The 17,352-nt window shown below is 44.4% G+C and overlaps 1 protein-coding gene across 7 annotated transcripts in view; it reads left to right on the top strand.

Annotated features, from left to right (window-relative positions):
• The first annotated feature begins 557 nt into the window (after window positions 1–557).
• The window catches only part of sidt2 (SID1 transmembrane family, member 2), a 95,629-nt gene continuing 78,834 nt past the window's right edge, over window positions 558–17,352 (top strand). For all 7 annotated transcript variants that reach the window (XM_072283834.1, XM_072283836.1, XM_072283833.1 and 4 more), the window contains exons 1-2: window positions 558–1,220; window positions 11,673–11,794. In XM_072283834.1, coding sequence (XP_072139935.1) covers window positions 966–1,220; window positions 11,673–11,794 — 377 coding nt within the window. In that variant the 5' untranslated portion in view covers window positions 558–965. The remainder of the gene's footprint in view (window positions 1,221–11,672; window positions 11,795–17,352) is intronic.

The following is a 17,352-nucleotide window of genomic DNA, read 5'->3' as shown; positions in this document are numbered from 1 at the left end:
ATATACACTCATGACTGTCATGGACCAGTTGAGCTGAAGGCCTGTTTCCGTGTAGTGAGACCGTATGATCACCGTGCAAGGCTGCGGGTAGGAACGTAACTGCTCGTTCCTACATTGGACATACTTCAGTTGTACAAAATGGTGTTTTTCCATCAACGTGGGAATGTGGGGCAGGACCTCCGTTTAACGTCTGATAATACAGCGCTCTCTCAGTATTGCCAGAATAGTTTTTTTTGTGCAAATGACTCTGGACAACATTTTCTGCACACTACTATTGGAACCGAGACAGAGTTGACAATGTCGATCGTTCTTTTCCATAGGTGCTGTCTGACCTGCTGAGTTCCTCCAGCATTTTGTATGTGTTGCTCTAGATTTCCAGCATCTGCACAATCTCTAGTGTTTAAACCAAGGAAATTGTTTTTTAATGCATTAAAATTTTGCAAATCTTTGTCCCGCTGTAAAGGAATTAAGCCCCGGGGAAAAATAACAGGCCGGCTCTTCGCGATGGTTGGAACAGGGCTGGCGGATGACGTCAACCCAGCTCAGTCAGCATTTGTTTACACGGGCCCGCTTGTTGCTGCAGCCCGGAGATGCGACGTGTGACCTCAACATTTAATCGGAGGGAGAGGGCTGGACAGCCGAGAACCTCAGAGGCGAGCAGGAGATAAGAGACAGACAAGCAACGGGTCTGAAACTGAGTGGTTTCATTGACTTCCTGGTTAGAGCGCAAGGACCATTGTCTCTGACCAGAGTCTGAACATGATTGGTCCAGGCTAGAATGATACATTCTCCAGTCGGTGTAGCAGTTTTTTATGACTCCGTTTTCAGTCGCTGGCAATATTTTGCCTCGCTGTTTGTGGGGTTTCTTCGCTGCTAATGGTTGAGGACACGGCTCCTCACCGCCCTGAAGGCTAGGGAAGCTGCCGGGCGGAGAGAGGCATTGCTTCGGCGCCACTGCTTGCGCAATGCCGCTGGATAATTCGGCATTGCAAGGCAGCATTATGCGACGGTTCTGGAGCCAAACTCGTTGCCGGTTAGGCTGGACTTTTTTAATGAATGTATTTCTGCTGGGCTCCTTCGTGCCTTCAGATGTTGGAAAGGGAGTTCTAGGCCAAGAAATTATCCAAGTGAACGGTGCTTTCGACAAAGTCTATCTCGTGGTCGTCAATAACAGCGTCCAAAACATATTCGCTTTCAATCACACGGTTTCTCGGGACAAGGTATTTGTATGTTGTTTAACTTGTTGTAGTTACTATTTCCATCTGTCTGAAGTTTTGCAGCCCTCCCCCAACCTTCCTGTGCTGAAATCACAAGACGTGGACCGATTCTATATCGTGACAGTAGCGGCGGCCTGGAAGCTGCGCGTTGGCCGGTCGCTGTGTCAACCCGGATCCGGTAGGATCGGACCCGACTCAGCGGCAAAGCCTTGCAACATTTCCCTACAACCGCTACACGCAGTTGGTTTTTGGTGGGTACTGGTGAAAACATACAGAGTAGGGAAACGACCTAGTCTCCTGCACTGTACTTCCAATAGTCCCTGCTCATTAATATTCCAATTTGTTGAAAACGAGGATTGAAGCTTCCGCCGCCCTTGCACAAAGTTTTTTTTTAAAAAATCCGTGTCCTATGTTTATAGACAATTGAAACGGTTTCTGATTAGTCATTTAGTTTAAGCCTCTGATGCGAAATGCTGCCTGCGGAGAGAACTGCTTCCACACAGCTGAAAGCATTCTGGTAAAATTTCCCAGCAACCACACGAGAGCCTTCCCATCATTTCTAAAGCGCAAAGTAATCCCCAGTTGTTGGGAAAACGCTATTTAAATAAAGACCATAAAATATAGGGGCAGAATTAGGCCAGTCGGTCCCTCGAGTCTGCTCCGCCAGTAAAAAAAAAATGGCTGATTTATTTTCCCCTTCTACCCCATTCTCGGGCTTTGATGGCCCTGGGCCTGTACTTGCTGAAGTTTAGAAGAATGAGGGGGATCTCATTGAAACCTATCGAATGTTGAAAGGCTTAGAGTGAATGTGGAGAGGATCTTTCCAAAGGTGGGGAAAGTCTAGGATCAAGAGTGCACAGCTTCAGACTAGAGAGATGAAGCACTTCTTTAGCCAGAGGGTGGTAAATCTATGAAATTCATTACCACAGATAGCTGTGGAGACTAAGTCTTTGGGTATGTTTAAAGCAGAGATTTGTAGGTTCTTGATTAGTAAGGGTGTCAATGGTTATAGAGAGAAGCCTTATGTTGGATTTAACACTAGAAAGAATAGGGGGTACGTCGACAGAGCCAGTGTTCTGTTCTGGGTATCAGATGTGGGATTTCCAGGAGACTTCCAGCCTCCCCAATGGCCACATCTGCTCCAGGTGCATCGAAATGCAGCTCCTTAGAGACTGTGTTAGGGATCTAGAGGTGCAGCTCGATGCTTCAGCTTGTTAGGGAAAGTGAAGCAGTACTAGACAGGAGCTACAGGCAAGTAGTCACCCCAGGGCCACAGGAGACAGATAAGTGGGTGACTGTCAGGGAGGGGGAAGGGAGAATGTCAGATAGTGGAGAGCACCACTGTGGCTGTCCCCCTCAAGTACTCCATTTTGAGTACTGTTGGGGGGTGGGGAACCTACTCAGGGGAAGCAACTGCAGCCATGCCTCTGGCACAGAGTCTGGCCCTGTGGCTCAGAAGGGAAGAGGATGGCAGCGGTAACATGGGACTCCATAGTTAGGGAGACAGATAGGTGATTCTGTAGATGGGAAAAAGAAACATGGATGGTAGTTTGCCTCCCAGGTACCAGGGTCTGCGATTTTTCTGTACACATCTACAATATCCTGAGAAGGGAGGGTGAGCAGCTAGGAGTCATGGTACATATTGGTACCAATGGCATAGATAGAAAAAGGGAGGAGGTCCTGAAAAAAGAATACAAGGAGTTGGAAAAGAAGCTGAGAAGCAGGACCACAAGGGTAGTAATCTCAGGATTGCTGCCTGTGCCACGCGACAGTGAGGATAGGAATAGAATGAGGTGGCAGATAAATGTGTGGCTGAAGAATTGGAGCAGGGATTCAGATTTCTGGATCATTGGGACCTCTTCTGGGGCAGGTGTGACCTGTATGAAAGGGATGGGTTGCATTTGAGTCCGAGGAGGACCAATATCCTTGCGGGCAGGTTTGCTAGAGCTGTTGGGAGTGGTTTAAACTAACATGACAGGGGGATGGGAACCAGTGTGATAGAGCTGAGGATGAGCCAGCAGGTTTACAAGTAGATGATGGGTGTAACATGAATGTAAGGAAGGACAAGCCAATGACTGAGTATAAATGCAGACAGAGCAGAGAGTTCGATTGTACCACAGAGGCAAAATTCAAAAGGGTGAAGAATGCAGGACTGAAGGTGCAGGAAGGCATAGGCGGTGGTGTGGCTTTATCGGTAAGAGATGGAATTATGTCTTTAGACAGGTCAGAAAATGTTGAATATTTGTGGATGAGTTAAGAAACTGCAAGTGTTTTAAAAAAAAAACACATGGGAATCATATGTAGACCTCCAAAAAGTAGCCAAGATGTGGGGTTGAGATTGCAAAGGAAGCTGGAAAGGGCTTGTAATAAGGGTAATGCCACAATTGTAATGGGGGGCTTCAATATACAGGAGGATTGGGAAAATCAGTTTAGTGTTGGATTGCAAGAGAGAGAATTTGTTGAAGGCCTGTGATCAGCTTTTTAGAGCAGCTTGTGCTTGAGCCTACTTGGGGAAAGACTATCTTAGACTGGATGCTCTGTAATAACCCAGATCTCATTAGGGAGTTGAACGTGAAAGAACCCTTAGGAGGCAGCGATCATAGTATGATTGACTTCATACTGCAGTTTGAGAGGGAGAAGCATAACTGACATGTATCAGTATTGCAAATGCAATAAAGGGAATTACAGAGGCATGAGAGAGGAGCTTGCCCAGGTGGATTGGAGGGGGATACTGGCGGGGATGATGGCAGAGCAGAGACGGTTGAAGTTTCTGGGAATAGTTCACAAGGTGTAGGTTAGGTATGCCCCACAGAGGAAGTAGTTCTCAAATGGCAGGGGTAGGTGACAGTGGCTGACAAAGGAAGTTAAGGACTGCATAAAAGCCAAGGAAAGGGTAGCAAAAATGAGTAGGAAGTTGGATGATTGGGAAGCTTTAAAAATCCAACAAAAGGCAACTAAAAAAGCTATAAGAAGGGAAAAGATGAAATATGAGGGCAAACTAGCCAATAATATAAAGCAGGATACTAAAAGTTTTTTCAGTTATATAAAGAGTAAAAGGAAGATGAGAGTTGATATTGGACCACTGGAAAATGATGCTGGTGAGGTAGTAATAGGGGACAAAGAAATGGCAGATGAACTTAATGGGTACTTTGCATCAGCCTTCACTGTGGAAGACACAAGCAGTGTGCCAGAGATCCATGAGTGTCAGGGAGCAGGAGTGAGAGCCATTGCTATTACAAAGGAAAAAGTGCTAGGAAAACTCAAAAGTTTTCAGCTGGGTAAGTTACCTGGGCCAGATGGACTACATCCCAGAGTCCTGAGAGAGGTTGCTGAAGAGATAATGGATGTATTGGTCATGATCTTTCAAGAATCACTTGATGCTGACATTGTCCCGGAGGACTGGAAGATCGCAAATGTCACTCCATTCTTTAAAAAGAGAGGAAGGCAAAAGGAAGGAAATGATTGGCTAGTTAGCCTAACCTCGGTGGCTGGGAAAGTGTTAGAAATATAGAAAGCCTACAGCACAATACAGGCCCTTCAGCCCATAATGCTGTGCCGAACATGTACTTACTTTAGAAATTACCTAGGGTTACCCATAGCCCTCCATGTTGGAGTCCATTATTAAGGATGAGGTTTTGGGGTACTTGGAGACTAATGATAAAATAAGTCAAAGTCAGCATGGTTTCTGTAAAGGGAAGTCTTGCCTGACAAATTTGTTGGAGTTCTTCAAGGAAGTAACAAGCAGGGTGGACAAAGGAGAGGCAGTGGATGTCATTTACTTGGATTTTCAGAAGGCATTTGATAAGGTGCCACACATGATGTTGCTTAACAAGATTAAATCCTACGGTGTTACAGGAAAGATACTGACATCGATAGAGGAATGGCTGACAGGCAGGAGGCAGCAAGTGGGATGAAAAGGGGCCTTTTCTAGTTGGCTGCCAGTGACTAGTGGTGTTCCTCAGGGGTCAGTATTCAGACCGCTACTTTTCACATTGTTTGTCAAGGATTTGGATAATGAAATTGATGGTTTTGTGGCAAAGTTTGTGGATGATACGACGATAGGTGGAGGGGTAGGTAGTGCTGAGGAAGCAATGTGATTGCAGCAGGACCTAGACAAATTGAAAGAATGGGCAAAAAGGTAGCAGATGGAATACAGTGTTGGGAAATGTATGATAATGCATTTTGGTAAAAGGAACAATAGTGCAGACTATTATCTAAATGGGGAGAAAGTTCAAACATCAGGGGTGCAAAGGGAGCGAGGAGTTGGCCAGAATTGAATTAGAAAAGAACACTGCCAGGGATGACGGCAGAACAGCAATGGCTGAAATTTCTAGAAGCAATTTAGAAGGCACAGGATATATACATCCCGAAAGTAGAAGTAGTATTCTAAAGGGGAAATGACACAACCGTGCCAAACAAGGGAGGTCAAAGCCAACATAAAACCCAAAGAGAGGGCATATGATAGAGCAAAAATTACTGGAAAGTTAGAGGATTGGGAAGCTTTTAAAAACCAACAGAAGGCAACCAAAAATATCATTAAGGTAAAGATGGAATAGGAAAGTAAGCTAGCCAATAGTATTAAAGAGGATACCAAAAGTTTCTTTAGATACATAGTGTAAAAGAGAGGCAAGAGTGGATATTGGACTGCTGGAAAATGATGCTGGAGAGGTAATAATGGGGGACAAGGAAATGGCAGACGAACTGAATAAGTATTTTGCATCAGTCTTCACTGGAGTACACGAGCAGTATGGTGGAAGTTCCAGGTGTCAGGGGTCATGAAGTGTGTGAAGTTACCATTACTGGAGAGAAGGTTCTTGGGAAGCTGAAAGGTCTGAAGGTAGATAAGTCACCTGGACCAGATGGTCTACACCCCAGCGTTCTGAAAGAGGTGGCTGAAGAGATTGTGGAGGCATTAATAATGATCTTTCAAGAATCACTTGATTCTGGAATGGTTCTGGAAGACTGGAAAATTGCAAATATCATTCTACTCTTCAAGAAAGGAGACAGGCAGGAGAAAGGAAACTATAGGCCAGTTAGCCTGACCTCAGTAGTTGGGAAGATGTTGGAGTTGATTATTAAGGGTGAGGTCTCAGGGTACTTGGAGGCACATGATAAAATAGGCCATAGTCAGCATGGTTTCCTCAAGGGAAAATCTTGCCTGACAAATCTGTTGGAATTCTTTGAAGAAATAACAAGCAGCACAGACAAAGGAGAATTGGTTGATGTTGTGTACTTGGATTTTCAGAAGGGCATTGACAAGATGCCACACATGAGACTGTTTAACAGGCTAAGAGCCCATGGTATTACAGGAAAGGTTCTGACATGGATAAAGCAGTGGCTGATTGACAAAGGCAAAGAGTGGGAATAAAGGGAGACTTTTTTGGTTGGCTGCCAGTGACTAGTGGTGTTCCACAGGGGTCTGTGTTGAGACCGATTATTTTTACGTTATATCTCAATGATTTGGATGATGGAATTGATGGCTTTAGACTTTTAGTAATAGACAAAGACAACTGTGCTGCTCCAAAGAGCGCTTAATGAGGTCATTCTTACCTCTCGGCTATTAGGCTCAATAATGAGTCAACCTATAGCGGGGGAAGTGATGACCCCGCCCCCCCACCCCGTTAGACTGTTTGAGATAACATTTTTTAAGATAAGATAAAACTGTATTTATCCAGAAGGAAGTTATTGTTGCAAGGTTGCTCAGTCAGAAATGTATACTTTAAAATACAAAATGTAACCATTGAGGTACCAAAAAAACAAAATGTTTATTAAAAAGTAATAGTACAAAATAGCGATTTGCAATGAAACCATATACTTATATACTCAAGGAGGAGGATTTGTGGAGTCTTATAGCCAGAGGGAGAGAGGATCTCCTGTGTTGTTCATGGTGCACCTCAGTGGAGTCAGTCAGTTACTAAAGGTGCTCCTCTGTTTGTCTAGTATGTCATGGAGGGGGTGAGAGGGATTGTCCATAATGCTCTGTAGCTTCTGCAGCATCCTTCTCTGAGACACAGCCACCAGGGAATCCAGTTCCACCCCCAGAGCAGAACCAGCCTTCCTGACGGGTTATCAATGGTCTTGGCGTCAGCTGCTGTCACCCTGCTGCCCCAGCAGACGACGCCGTAGAACAGAATGCTGGCTCCCGCTGAGCTGCAGCATAGCACTGGAGACCTTGAATGACCGGAGCCTCCCCAGGAAGTACAGTCATCTCTGTCCGTTCTTGTACAGTGCCCCTGTATTTTTAGTCCAGTCCAATTTATTGTCCAGGGGAGTTCCCAGGCATTTGTAGTTTTGGACGACTTCCAAATCTATTGCTTTTCTTACTTCTCTTCTAATATTTGTATGTTTGTCTACTTGTGCACTTGCAATGCTACTGTGTCACTGTAATTTCCTTTGGGATCAATAAAGTATCTATATCACCACATTTAAAAGACATTTGGACATGGATAGGACGGTTTTGAGGGAGATGGGTTCAATGCAGGCAAATGGGTCTAGCTTAGTTAGACAAATTGGGCTGCATGGATGAATTTGGCTGAAGGAGCTATTTCTGTGCACATCACTCTGTGATGCTGCCTGTGTACTGTATATTTAGGGCTGAGATTTAGTATAATGGAGATGGTGGCCATCCTGTGGAACTTTATTTTTACAAGTGTCTGTGGAGGGTGAGCAGCTTGGGGTTTGGGAGAGAATGGGGGTGACACAGTAGCATAGTGGTTAGCATAACACTGTTCCAGCACCAGTGACCCCGGTTCAGTTCCACCGCTGTCTGTAAGGAGTTTGTACATTCTCCCTGTGACCGTGTGGGTTTCCTCCGGGTGCTCTGGTTTCCTCCCACATTCCAAAGACATACGGGTTAGTAGGTTAATTGGTCACACGGGGGTAATTGGGTGGTGTGGGCTCATTGGGCTGGAAGGGCCTGTTACTGTGCTCTATCTAAATAATTAACATAAAAATAACTAAATAAACAATTGAATTGAGTGGAACAACAGGTTGGCAAGGGCTGAATGGCTGTTCCTATTTTCTCTGCTTGCATGTTTCTAGCTGGTAGCAATTACTTCAGCCAGGGGGTGGTGAGTCTGTGGAGTTCATTGCCACAAAGAGTGGTGGAGACAAGTCAGTGGGTATATGTACAGTCGAGATTGATAGGTTCCAGATTGGTAAGGGGTCAAGGGTTATGGGGCAAAGGCAGAAGAATAAGGTTGGGAAGAGGACAGAAAGGGCATTGAGTGAATGGCTCAGTAGACGTGATGGGCTGAATGTCCTGCTTGGACTCCTATATCTTCTGAGCAAAGTCTAGTGAGATGGCCAGCACACTTGCGCACACGGTCAGACACCAATCCATCCCATCTGTGTAGTCGACCTCCTCATCCTGCTGAGGTGTTGGGTCACTGTAGCAAGCTACAGTGAAAAGCATTTTAACCAATTTCCCCCGGGATCAATAAAGTATGACTATGACTATTTGCTTTGCCTGCCATCTAGACAGAAAGGCAGAACATTGTGGGCCAAAGGTGTAATGTGTTGTAGATTTCTATGTTCTATTTTCTAGACCAATCATTCTATGTAGAAGAACATCAAGGCAGCAACAAACAAAATGATCTGGATAGAGTTGATGTGGAGAGGATTTTTCCTATGGGGGGGAAGTCTAGGACTAGAGAGCACAGCCTCAGAATGAGGAGGAATTTCTTTAGCCAGAGGGTGGTGAATCTGTGGAATTCATTGCCACAGTCGCCTGTGGAGGCCAAGTCATTGGGTATATTTAAGGGGTTGATGGGTTTTTGATTAGTCGGGGCATCGAAGGTTACAGGGAGAAGGCGGGAGAATGGGAGTGAGAGGGATAATAAATCAGTCATGATGGAATTGCATGAGCAGACTTGATGGACCGAATGGCCTAATTCTGCTCCTATGTCTTATGATCTTTTATTATCCATCCCTCATTGTCTACCGTACCTGTTGCAAAAGGCACTTGAAGCAACCATAGAGTGCTGGGTCAGAGGTCAGGTTAGCAGAAAGGTATCAACAAAACTTGATTTTTTTTTGGTAACAATCCAGTAAGCCTTTAGTCCTTTTTTAATGAATCCATTTTTAGGTGTGATTTCAAAATTATTTGTGTTCTACAACAGCCACTTGTTTTCTTTTATCGGGGATTGGAATTGCTAAATGATTAATTTAATCGGTAATATTTTCTACTTTCCAAAACTGCAGCATTGCATACACCCTGACACTGCAAGGTCAGATCTTGTGTTCAGATTCAGGTTTATTTATTGCGCGTAGTTGAAACATTCAGTGAAATGTGTTGTCTGCGTTAACAGTCAGCACACCCAAGAATGTGCTGGGGACAGCCCACAAGTGTCACCACTCATTTCAGCAACAGCATAACATGTCCTCAGTGTTCAGCAGAACAACACGATGACCATAACAATAATACCCTTTCTCTCACATACACAGGCCTCCAATCCCAGCACGGGTCCTGCACTCGCAGACTCTCAGTCATCAGGCCTCTGGCTTCCAGACTATCTGACCCAGCAGCTTGTTTGGGAAGAAAACTTATTTATTGAATTTTGAAAAGTTTATCCAATCATTATTTGATATGTTTCTCAGCCATTTGAAAAGTTACATATTTGCAATTCCATTTGACTAAAGTAAAGATACTTACTACTTATTTGCATTTTAACTTTGTACATTAACATGTCGAACTGGAAATGTGGGTTGGGATTATTTAAACCGAGCACTTTAATGTATTGAACAATGAAGAGAGTTTAACAATGCGCAGATGTTGTGTTGCTGGACTTGTATTCCAGTCTATTGATTTTGTGACATGAATCAAAGTCAAGTTTATTGTCATATGCACAAGGAGTGCAAATTGGCTGGTACTCCTTCCCCTCCCCCTACCTCCTTCCAGCATCTTCCCCCTTCCTTTCCAGTCCTGACAAAGAATCTTGGCCCAAAACATCAACTATTGATTCCTCTCCATAGATGCTGCCTGACCTGCTGAGCTCCTCCAGCATTTTGTGTGTGTTACTCTGCATTTCCAGTATCTCTTGTGGTACATATAAGCACACTCATAGTCCCCTGCCCAGGGAGAGTTCGTGGGATTCTGGATCACGGGTGAAGATCAGAAACCTGCAGATACTAGATATCTGAAAGTCTTGGTTGTGCTCAGCAGGTCAAGTAGTGTCTACAGGTGCTTGATCTATGTACATTTTTATTATGGCAACAGAGAGATTTATTGTTTTTTCAGCAGGGTGTGGAAGATGCTCATTCCAAAGGTTTGTTTATTTTTTCTGCAGAGGTGGCCCTTCCAAAATTTGAGGCTAGGATTTCTATCATTGAGCTTGGATTTCTGCTTAAAATCATTTTAATCGTGACCTACAAACTTTCAGGGTCACTTTAAGGAATTTCTCCCGATGGGGTATAACAGTAGTGTAGTGGTTAGGGTAATGCTGTTGCAGGACCAGTGACCCAGGTTCAATTGTGTCACCGCTGTCTGTACGTTCTCCCTGTGACCATGTGGGTTTCCTCTGGGTGCTCCGGTTTCCTCCCACATTTCAGAAATGTGCAGCTTAGGTTCATTACTCACATGGGTGTAAATGGGCAGCACGGGCTTGTTGGGCTGGAAGAACCTGTTAGCATGTTGTATCTCTAAATAAAACTGCCACTTACTGAAGGCTGGTGGAACGCAGCAGGCCAGGCAGCATCTATAGGAAGAGGTACAGTTGACATTTCGGGCTGAGACCCCTCATCAGGTCTTGGCCAGAAACATCGACTGTACCGCTTCCTAGAGTTGCTGCCTGGCCTGCTGCGTTCACCAGCATTTTGTGTGTGTTGCCTGAATTTCCAGCATCTGCAGATTTCCTCCTGTGTGCCACTCACTGAATGTTTTGTTTCTCGCACCATTCTCTGTAAACTCTAGAGACTGTTGTGTGTGAAAATCCCAGGAGATCAGCAGTTTCTGAGATACTCGAACCACCCTGTCTGGCACCGACAATCATTCCATAGTCAAAGTCACTTAGATTAAATTTCTTCCCCGTTCTGATGTTTGAACTGAACAACAACTGAACCTCTTGACCGTGTCTGCATGCTTTTATGTATTGAGTTGCTGCCACATGATTTGCTAACTGGATACTCACATTAACAAGAGGGTGTACAGGTATACCTAATGAAGTGGTTACTGAGTATATATGTGTGCACAGGTGCAATTAAGAACCTGTAGCAGTGTCACACATCACATCAGATACATAACAATCAGAAGAGAAACATAAATTAATGGTGTAAATTATACAAGAAAGAACACAATTAGAATCAAAGTCCATTGTTGTATGTGTGGAAAAAGTGGGGCTTTCATTCAGAAAGATGGGAGCTGCTGTTCCAGCTGAATTGAATGTAAAACTAACACTAGCCTCTGAAAGGATTAATTCTCCGTCTGTCTGAATTAACAGTGTTTTGTCCTTTCTGCAGACTGAGGGAGTGCGTGTCCACGTAAATGTTCTCTCCGAGCAAGCCAAAAGTCCGGTTCTCTTTGTGATCCGACAGCAGAAAGCGGTGGTCTCCTTCCAGGCACCGCTGATGCTCAGGGGACTGTGAGTATTGCTGGAGTTCCTCATTTCATCCTACTCCCAGTGGCTTGTAAACCCAGCCGTGCTGCGCCTCTTTTCCCGCTATCTCCCACGTTACTGCATTGGTTCAGTATGGACACACTGGCCTTCCAGTGATGGCAAGGAAACAACAGACACAGGAGTCTGTGAATGGTGAAATCTAATGCAAAACAGAACAAATTGCTGGAGGAACTCCCATCAAAATTCAGGCAGCATCTGTGGATCAACGCCCTGATGCAGAATTGTGTCCTGAACCATCAAATATCTGACTCCCTCTACAGATGCTGTTTGATGTGTTGTCATCCTCCAGCAGTTTTTTTTAAAGAAAATAACATCAGTTTGTATCAACACGTCAAGCAGCACCTACGACGGGGAATACACAATTGATGTTTCGGGCCTGCTGAGTTCCTACAGCATTTTGTGAGTGTGAATCTGGATTTCCTGCATCTGTAGAATCTCCCATGTTTATGAAATGCATTTAAATAGTTTATTTTACAGCCTCAGGATGTTCTGGCTTTCAGTCACCTTATTGAGTACAGGGTTTGGAATGTTATGTTGTTGTGTATGAGACATTTGTGAGGCTTAGAGTATTGTCTACAGTTTTGGTCACCTTGTTATAGGAAAGACGTCAAGTTACGAAGAGTGCAAAGAAGATTTACCAGAATGTTGCCAGGACTCGAGGCTCTAAGTTAAAGGCAGAGGTTGGAAAGGCTGTGTCCTGTTGAAGGGCCTTGGCCCGAAATGTCGACTGTTTATTCCCCCTCCATAGATGCTGCCTGACCTGTGAGCTCCTCCAGCATTTTGTGTGTGCGTGCTTGGGAAGGCTCAGATTTTATTCCTTGAAGAGTGGGAGACCCTTATAGATGTGTATTTAAAAAAACACATGAGGGCACAGACTTAGTGAAAGCACACAGTTTTTTTCCCAGGGTAAGAGAATCAAAAATAGAGGGCATGGGTCTGGGGGTGAGAATAGAGGGATTGACGTGCACTCGTACAGCTTGAGGCATTCCGCAGTTCAGAGTTCAATGTCAGTGCTGTCTGTAAGGAGTTTGTATGTTCTCCCCGTAACTGCCTGGCTTTCCTCCCACAATCCAAAGGACGTGCGGGTTAGTAGGTTAATTGGTCACTGTAAATTGTTCAGTGATTAGGCTAGGGTTAAATCGGTGGGTTGCTGGGTAGTGTGGGCTTCTTGGGCTGGAAGAGCCAGTTCCACACTGTATTTCTAAATAAAAATAACAGGGACCGAGGGGGTGATAATTTCATATAGAGGAGTGATTTGCCAGAGACAGTGGCCAAGGCAGGTACGACAGCATTTGGAGGGGTACGTGGATAAGAACGATATCGAGGGGTATGAGCTGAACGTGGACAAATACGACTATCTTAGTTGGGTAGCTTGATTGGGCTGAAGGGCCTGTACTTGTTTGAAACCACTCCCTGGCCAGTGAAACACCTTTCGAAGCGTGATCAAGGAAAGAGAGCAAAGCACTGCTGAATCCTCACTTCAGCAGTTTGAAAATCTGAATTTAATTCATGAACTGAATTTGTGAAAGGTCAGATTGTCATGAGCAGAAGTGAAAGTTTCGAACTGGCCAACAGAAGAAGTGTTGCCTCTTTGCATGTAATGGATACCCGGGCACTTTGCAATATGGAAGGTATGCGAAACAGATACTAGTATTGGATAAGCAGTGCAGTGATGTAGTGGTTAGCACAACGCTCTACACCATGTTGGCCATCTGCGGCAATAATTTCCACAAAAGAGATTCCTCCTCATCCCTGTGCTAAAGAGACATCTCTCTATTCTGAGCCTGTGTCCTCTGGTCTTTGACTCCCCACTATAAGAAACATCCTCTCCACATCCACTCTATCTAGACCTTTCAATATTTGAAATGTTTCAGTGAGATTCCTACCTCATTCTCCTAAACTCCAGTGGGTACAGACCCAGTCGTCAAACAGTCCTCATATGTTAACCCTTTCATTCCTGGGATCATTCTCATGAACCTCCTCTGGACCCTCTCCTGTGCCAGCACGTCTTTTCTTAGATAAGGGGCCCAAAACTGCTCAAAATACTCCTAAGTGCAGTCTGATCAATGCCTTGTAAAGCCTTAGCATTAAAGTTCAAAGCAAGTCTTTTATCAAAGTACATATACTCCCGTGTAGGCCTCTACAGCCACAACAGGCGCTGCTGTACCAACACAGACTGAAGCAAGACTTTCCAGGCGCAGATCCATGGTCTTGCGAGACTAACGAATGCCACCACATACTGTATGTCATCATATACAACCCTGAGATTAATTTTCTTGAGGGCATGCTCAATAAATCTACAGAATAATAATTAACAGAATCAGTGAAAGACCGCACTAACTTGGGCACTCAACCAGAATGCAGAAGACAACAAACTGTGCAAATACATAAAGAAAGAAATAATAATAAGTAAGCAATAAATACCAAGAACTTGAGATGAAGAGTCCTTGAAAGTGAGTCCATAGGTTGTGGGAACAGTTCAGTGATGGGACAAGTGAAGTTATCCCCTCTGGTTCAAGAACCTGGAGGTATGAGTCCTGAGGCTGCTGTATCTTTTTCCTGATGGCATCAGTGAGAAGAGAGCCTGGCCCAGGTGGTGGGGTCCCTGGTGATGGATGCTGCTTTCCTGAGACAGTGTTTCGTGTAGATGTGCTCAATGGTGGGGAGGGCTTCACCTGTGATGGACTGGACCATATCCATTATTTTTTGTAGGGTTTTCTGTTCAAGGGCATTCGTGTTTCCATACCAGACTGTGATGCAGCCAGTTAGTATACTCCTGGACCCAGGACAGATCCTCAGAAATGATAACGCTGAGGAATTTAAAGTTCCTGACCCTCTTTACCTCTGATCTCCTGATGGGGACTGGCTCGTGGACCTCTGGTTTCCTCCACTTGAACTCAATAATCAGTGTCTTGGTCTTGCTGACATTGAGTAAGAGGTTGTTGTTGTGAACCACTCAGCCAGATTTTCAATCTCCCTCTTGTATGCTGGTTCCTCACCGCCTTTGATTCAGTGAATGACAGTGGTGTCATCGGCAAACTTAAATAAAGCATTGAAGCTATGCGTAGCCACACGGTCATAAGTGTAAAGCGAGTAGAACAGGGAGCTAAGCACACAGCCGTGTGGTACGCCTGTGCTGATGGAGATTGTGGAGGAGATGTTGTTGCCAATCCAACTGACTAGGGTGAGGAAATCAAGGATCCAATTATATAAGGAGGTATTGAGGCCAAGGCCTTGAAGCTTATTGATTAGTCTTGAGGGAATGATGGTATTGAATGCCGAAATATTACATCCTTTTATATTGTAGTCATCTCAAAATGAATGCTAATGTCACATTTGTCTCCCTCACCACAGACTCAACCTGAAAGTTAACCTTCAGGGAATCCTGCACAAGGACTCACAAGTCCCTTTGCACCTCTGATGTTTTAATTTTCGCCCCATCTATAAAGTAGTTGCTGTGGGATTGAAATTGGCCATCACAGATCGAGAGAGAAATAATGGATGCTGAGATGCAGGGACTTGCTTTCTCTGCAGTTTGAGTGTGTGTAGGCCCTGAGAATTGAAAGTTGTGTTAAATTTCATGCTGTGTTGTTTTTTTTTTTGAAAACTGGATGGCAGCCCAGGCATGTAGAGATGCCTTCCTGCTGTGTGTCTTCAATTGTTATTCGTTTTCCTGTATGTGTGTGACGCAAGGCAAGGCAATCTGATATCATCCATCTTGAACTGCCTTTGAGAAGGTGATGCTGGTCACTGACTAGGTTTCGAGGTGAAGGTCCCCTCAGCACTTTGACACAAAGAGGTGAAGGAAAGCTGTGATGGGACATGATTTGTTGACATCGGGGAGGTGCTGATGTTATTATATACCTGCTGCTCAGATCCATTGAAGTAGTTTGTGTTTAAGAGTTTCTACCAGACATGTAAACAAGAAACTTCTGAAAATGAAGTAATCTGTTAAAGGTGTACAGTATATTTAAGCCAGATACATAGCACTGGAAGAACCCAGCATCTAAAGATAAAGATTAGCTTTCTTTGTCACATGTACATCAAAATATACGGTGCAATGCATTGTTTTGAATCAACGACCAACACAGTCCAATGATTGTGCAATGATTGACCAACGCAGTCCAATGATTGACCAACGCAGTCCAATGATTGACCAATGCAGTCCAATGATTGACCAACGCAGTCCAATGATTGTGCAATGATTGACCAACGCAGTCCAATGATTGTGCAATGATTGACCAACGCAGTCCAATGATTGTGCAATGATTGACCAACGCAGTCCAATGATTGTGCAATGATTGACCAACGCAGTCCAATGATTGTGCAATGATTGACCAACGCAGTCCAATGATTGTGCAATGATTGACCAACGCAGTCCAATGATTGACCAACGCAGTCCAATGATTGTGCAGTGATTGACCAACGCAGTCCAATGATTGTGCAGAGGGAGACTGCGAGTGTCGCCACACTTCCAGTGCCAAGTTAGTGTGCCCACAACAGATAGTGGGGCAAAATGGACATAAAAACATTTCGGTTTGAAACCCTTCATCTTGCCCACAGGGAACGAATATCAGAACTTTGTGACTTAATCAAACATTTCCATTTATTATGTGTCCCAGCACATAAAGCTTCCTGTTGGTCGTTCGTAAGATGAATCTATATTAACTTTCCTACAAAATAAGGACTTGTTCATTAAAAATTAAGGTGTGATGAAATTTCTTTATTGGGGTGAATCTCTGGAATTCTCTGACCTCGAGTAGTGGAGCCACATCATTAGAGACCTTTCAGGAAGAGTTAATAAATATTAGGGTGCCACAGTAGCGTAATGGATAACACAGTGCTATTACAGTTCACGGTTTCAGAGTTCAGAGTTCAATTCCGATGCTGTTTGTACGTTCCTTCCCGAGACTGTGTGGGTTTCCTCCAGGTGCTCCGGTTTCCTCCCACAATCCAAAGATGTACTGGTTAATTGGTCATTGTGAATTAGGCTAGTGTTAAATCAGTGGGCTGCTGGTGGTTTGGCTCATTGGGTCGGAAGGGTTTGTTCTGTGCTATATCTCTAAATAAAATAAAATATTTGAAAGGTTTAGGCAGTTTGGGGTTATGGGTAACTGGTAATATTTACTAGCAGTGCCGCCCAATTAACCTCCGGAACGTGGGAGCACCCAAAGAAAACCCACATAGCCACGGAAAAGCCTACAAACTCCTTACAGTGGTGGGAATTGAACCTGGATCACTGGCGCTGTGATAGTGCTACCCTAATTATTAAATAAGGTTAACTGGCTCCTGGTGTGCAGATGGAAGCTGATTTGAAATTTGGGGAGAATACTATCAGATGAGTGTGGGATTACTGTAAATGTGTGCGTGATGGTTGTCATGAGCTTGCTGGGCTGAAGGACCTGTGTCTGTGCTGGATAACGCTCATACTCTGGAACCAAATGCCTGAGATATCCTCACACTGATCCAACACGGAAAACCGGAATGGACTTTCTCCCCAGTGAATTCCACACAACACTATA

This window comes from Mobula birostris, chromosome 20 (genome assembly GCF_030028105.1).
Source record: "Mobula birostris isolate sMobBir1 chromosome 20, sMobBir1.hap1, whole genome shotgun sequence".
Lineage (NCBI taxonomy): Eukaryota > Metazoa > Chordata > Chondrichthyes > Myliobatiformes > Myliobatidae > Mobula > Mobula birostris.
This window is presented reverse-complemented; position numbering and strand designations above follow the sequence as displayed.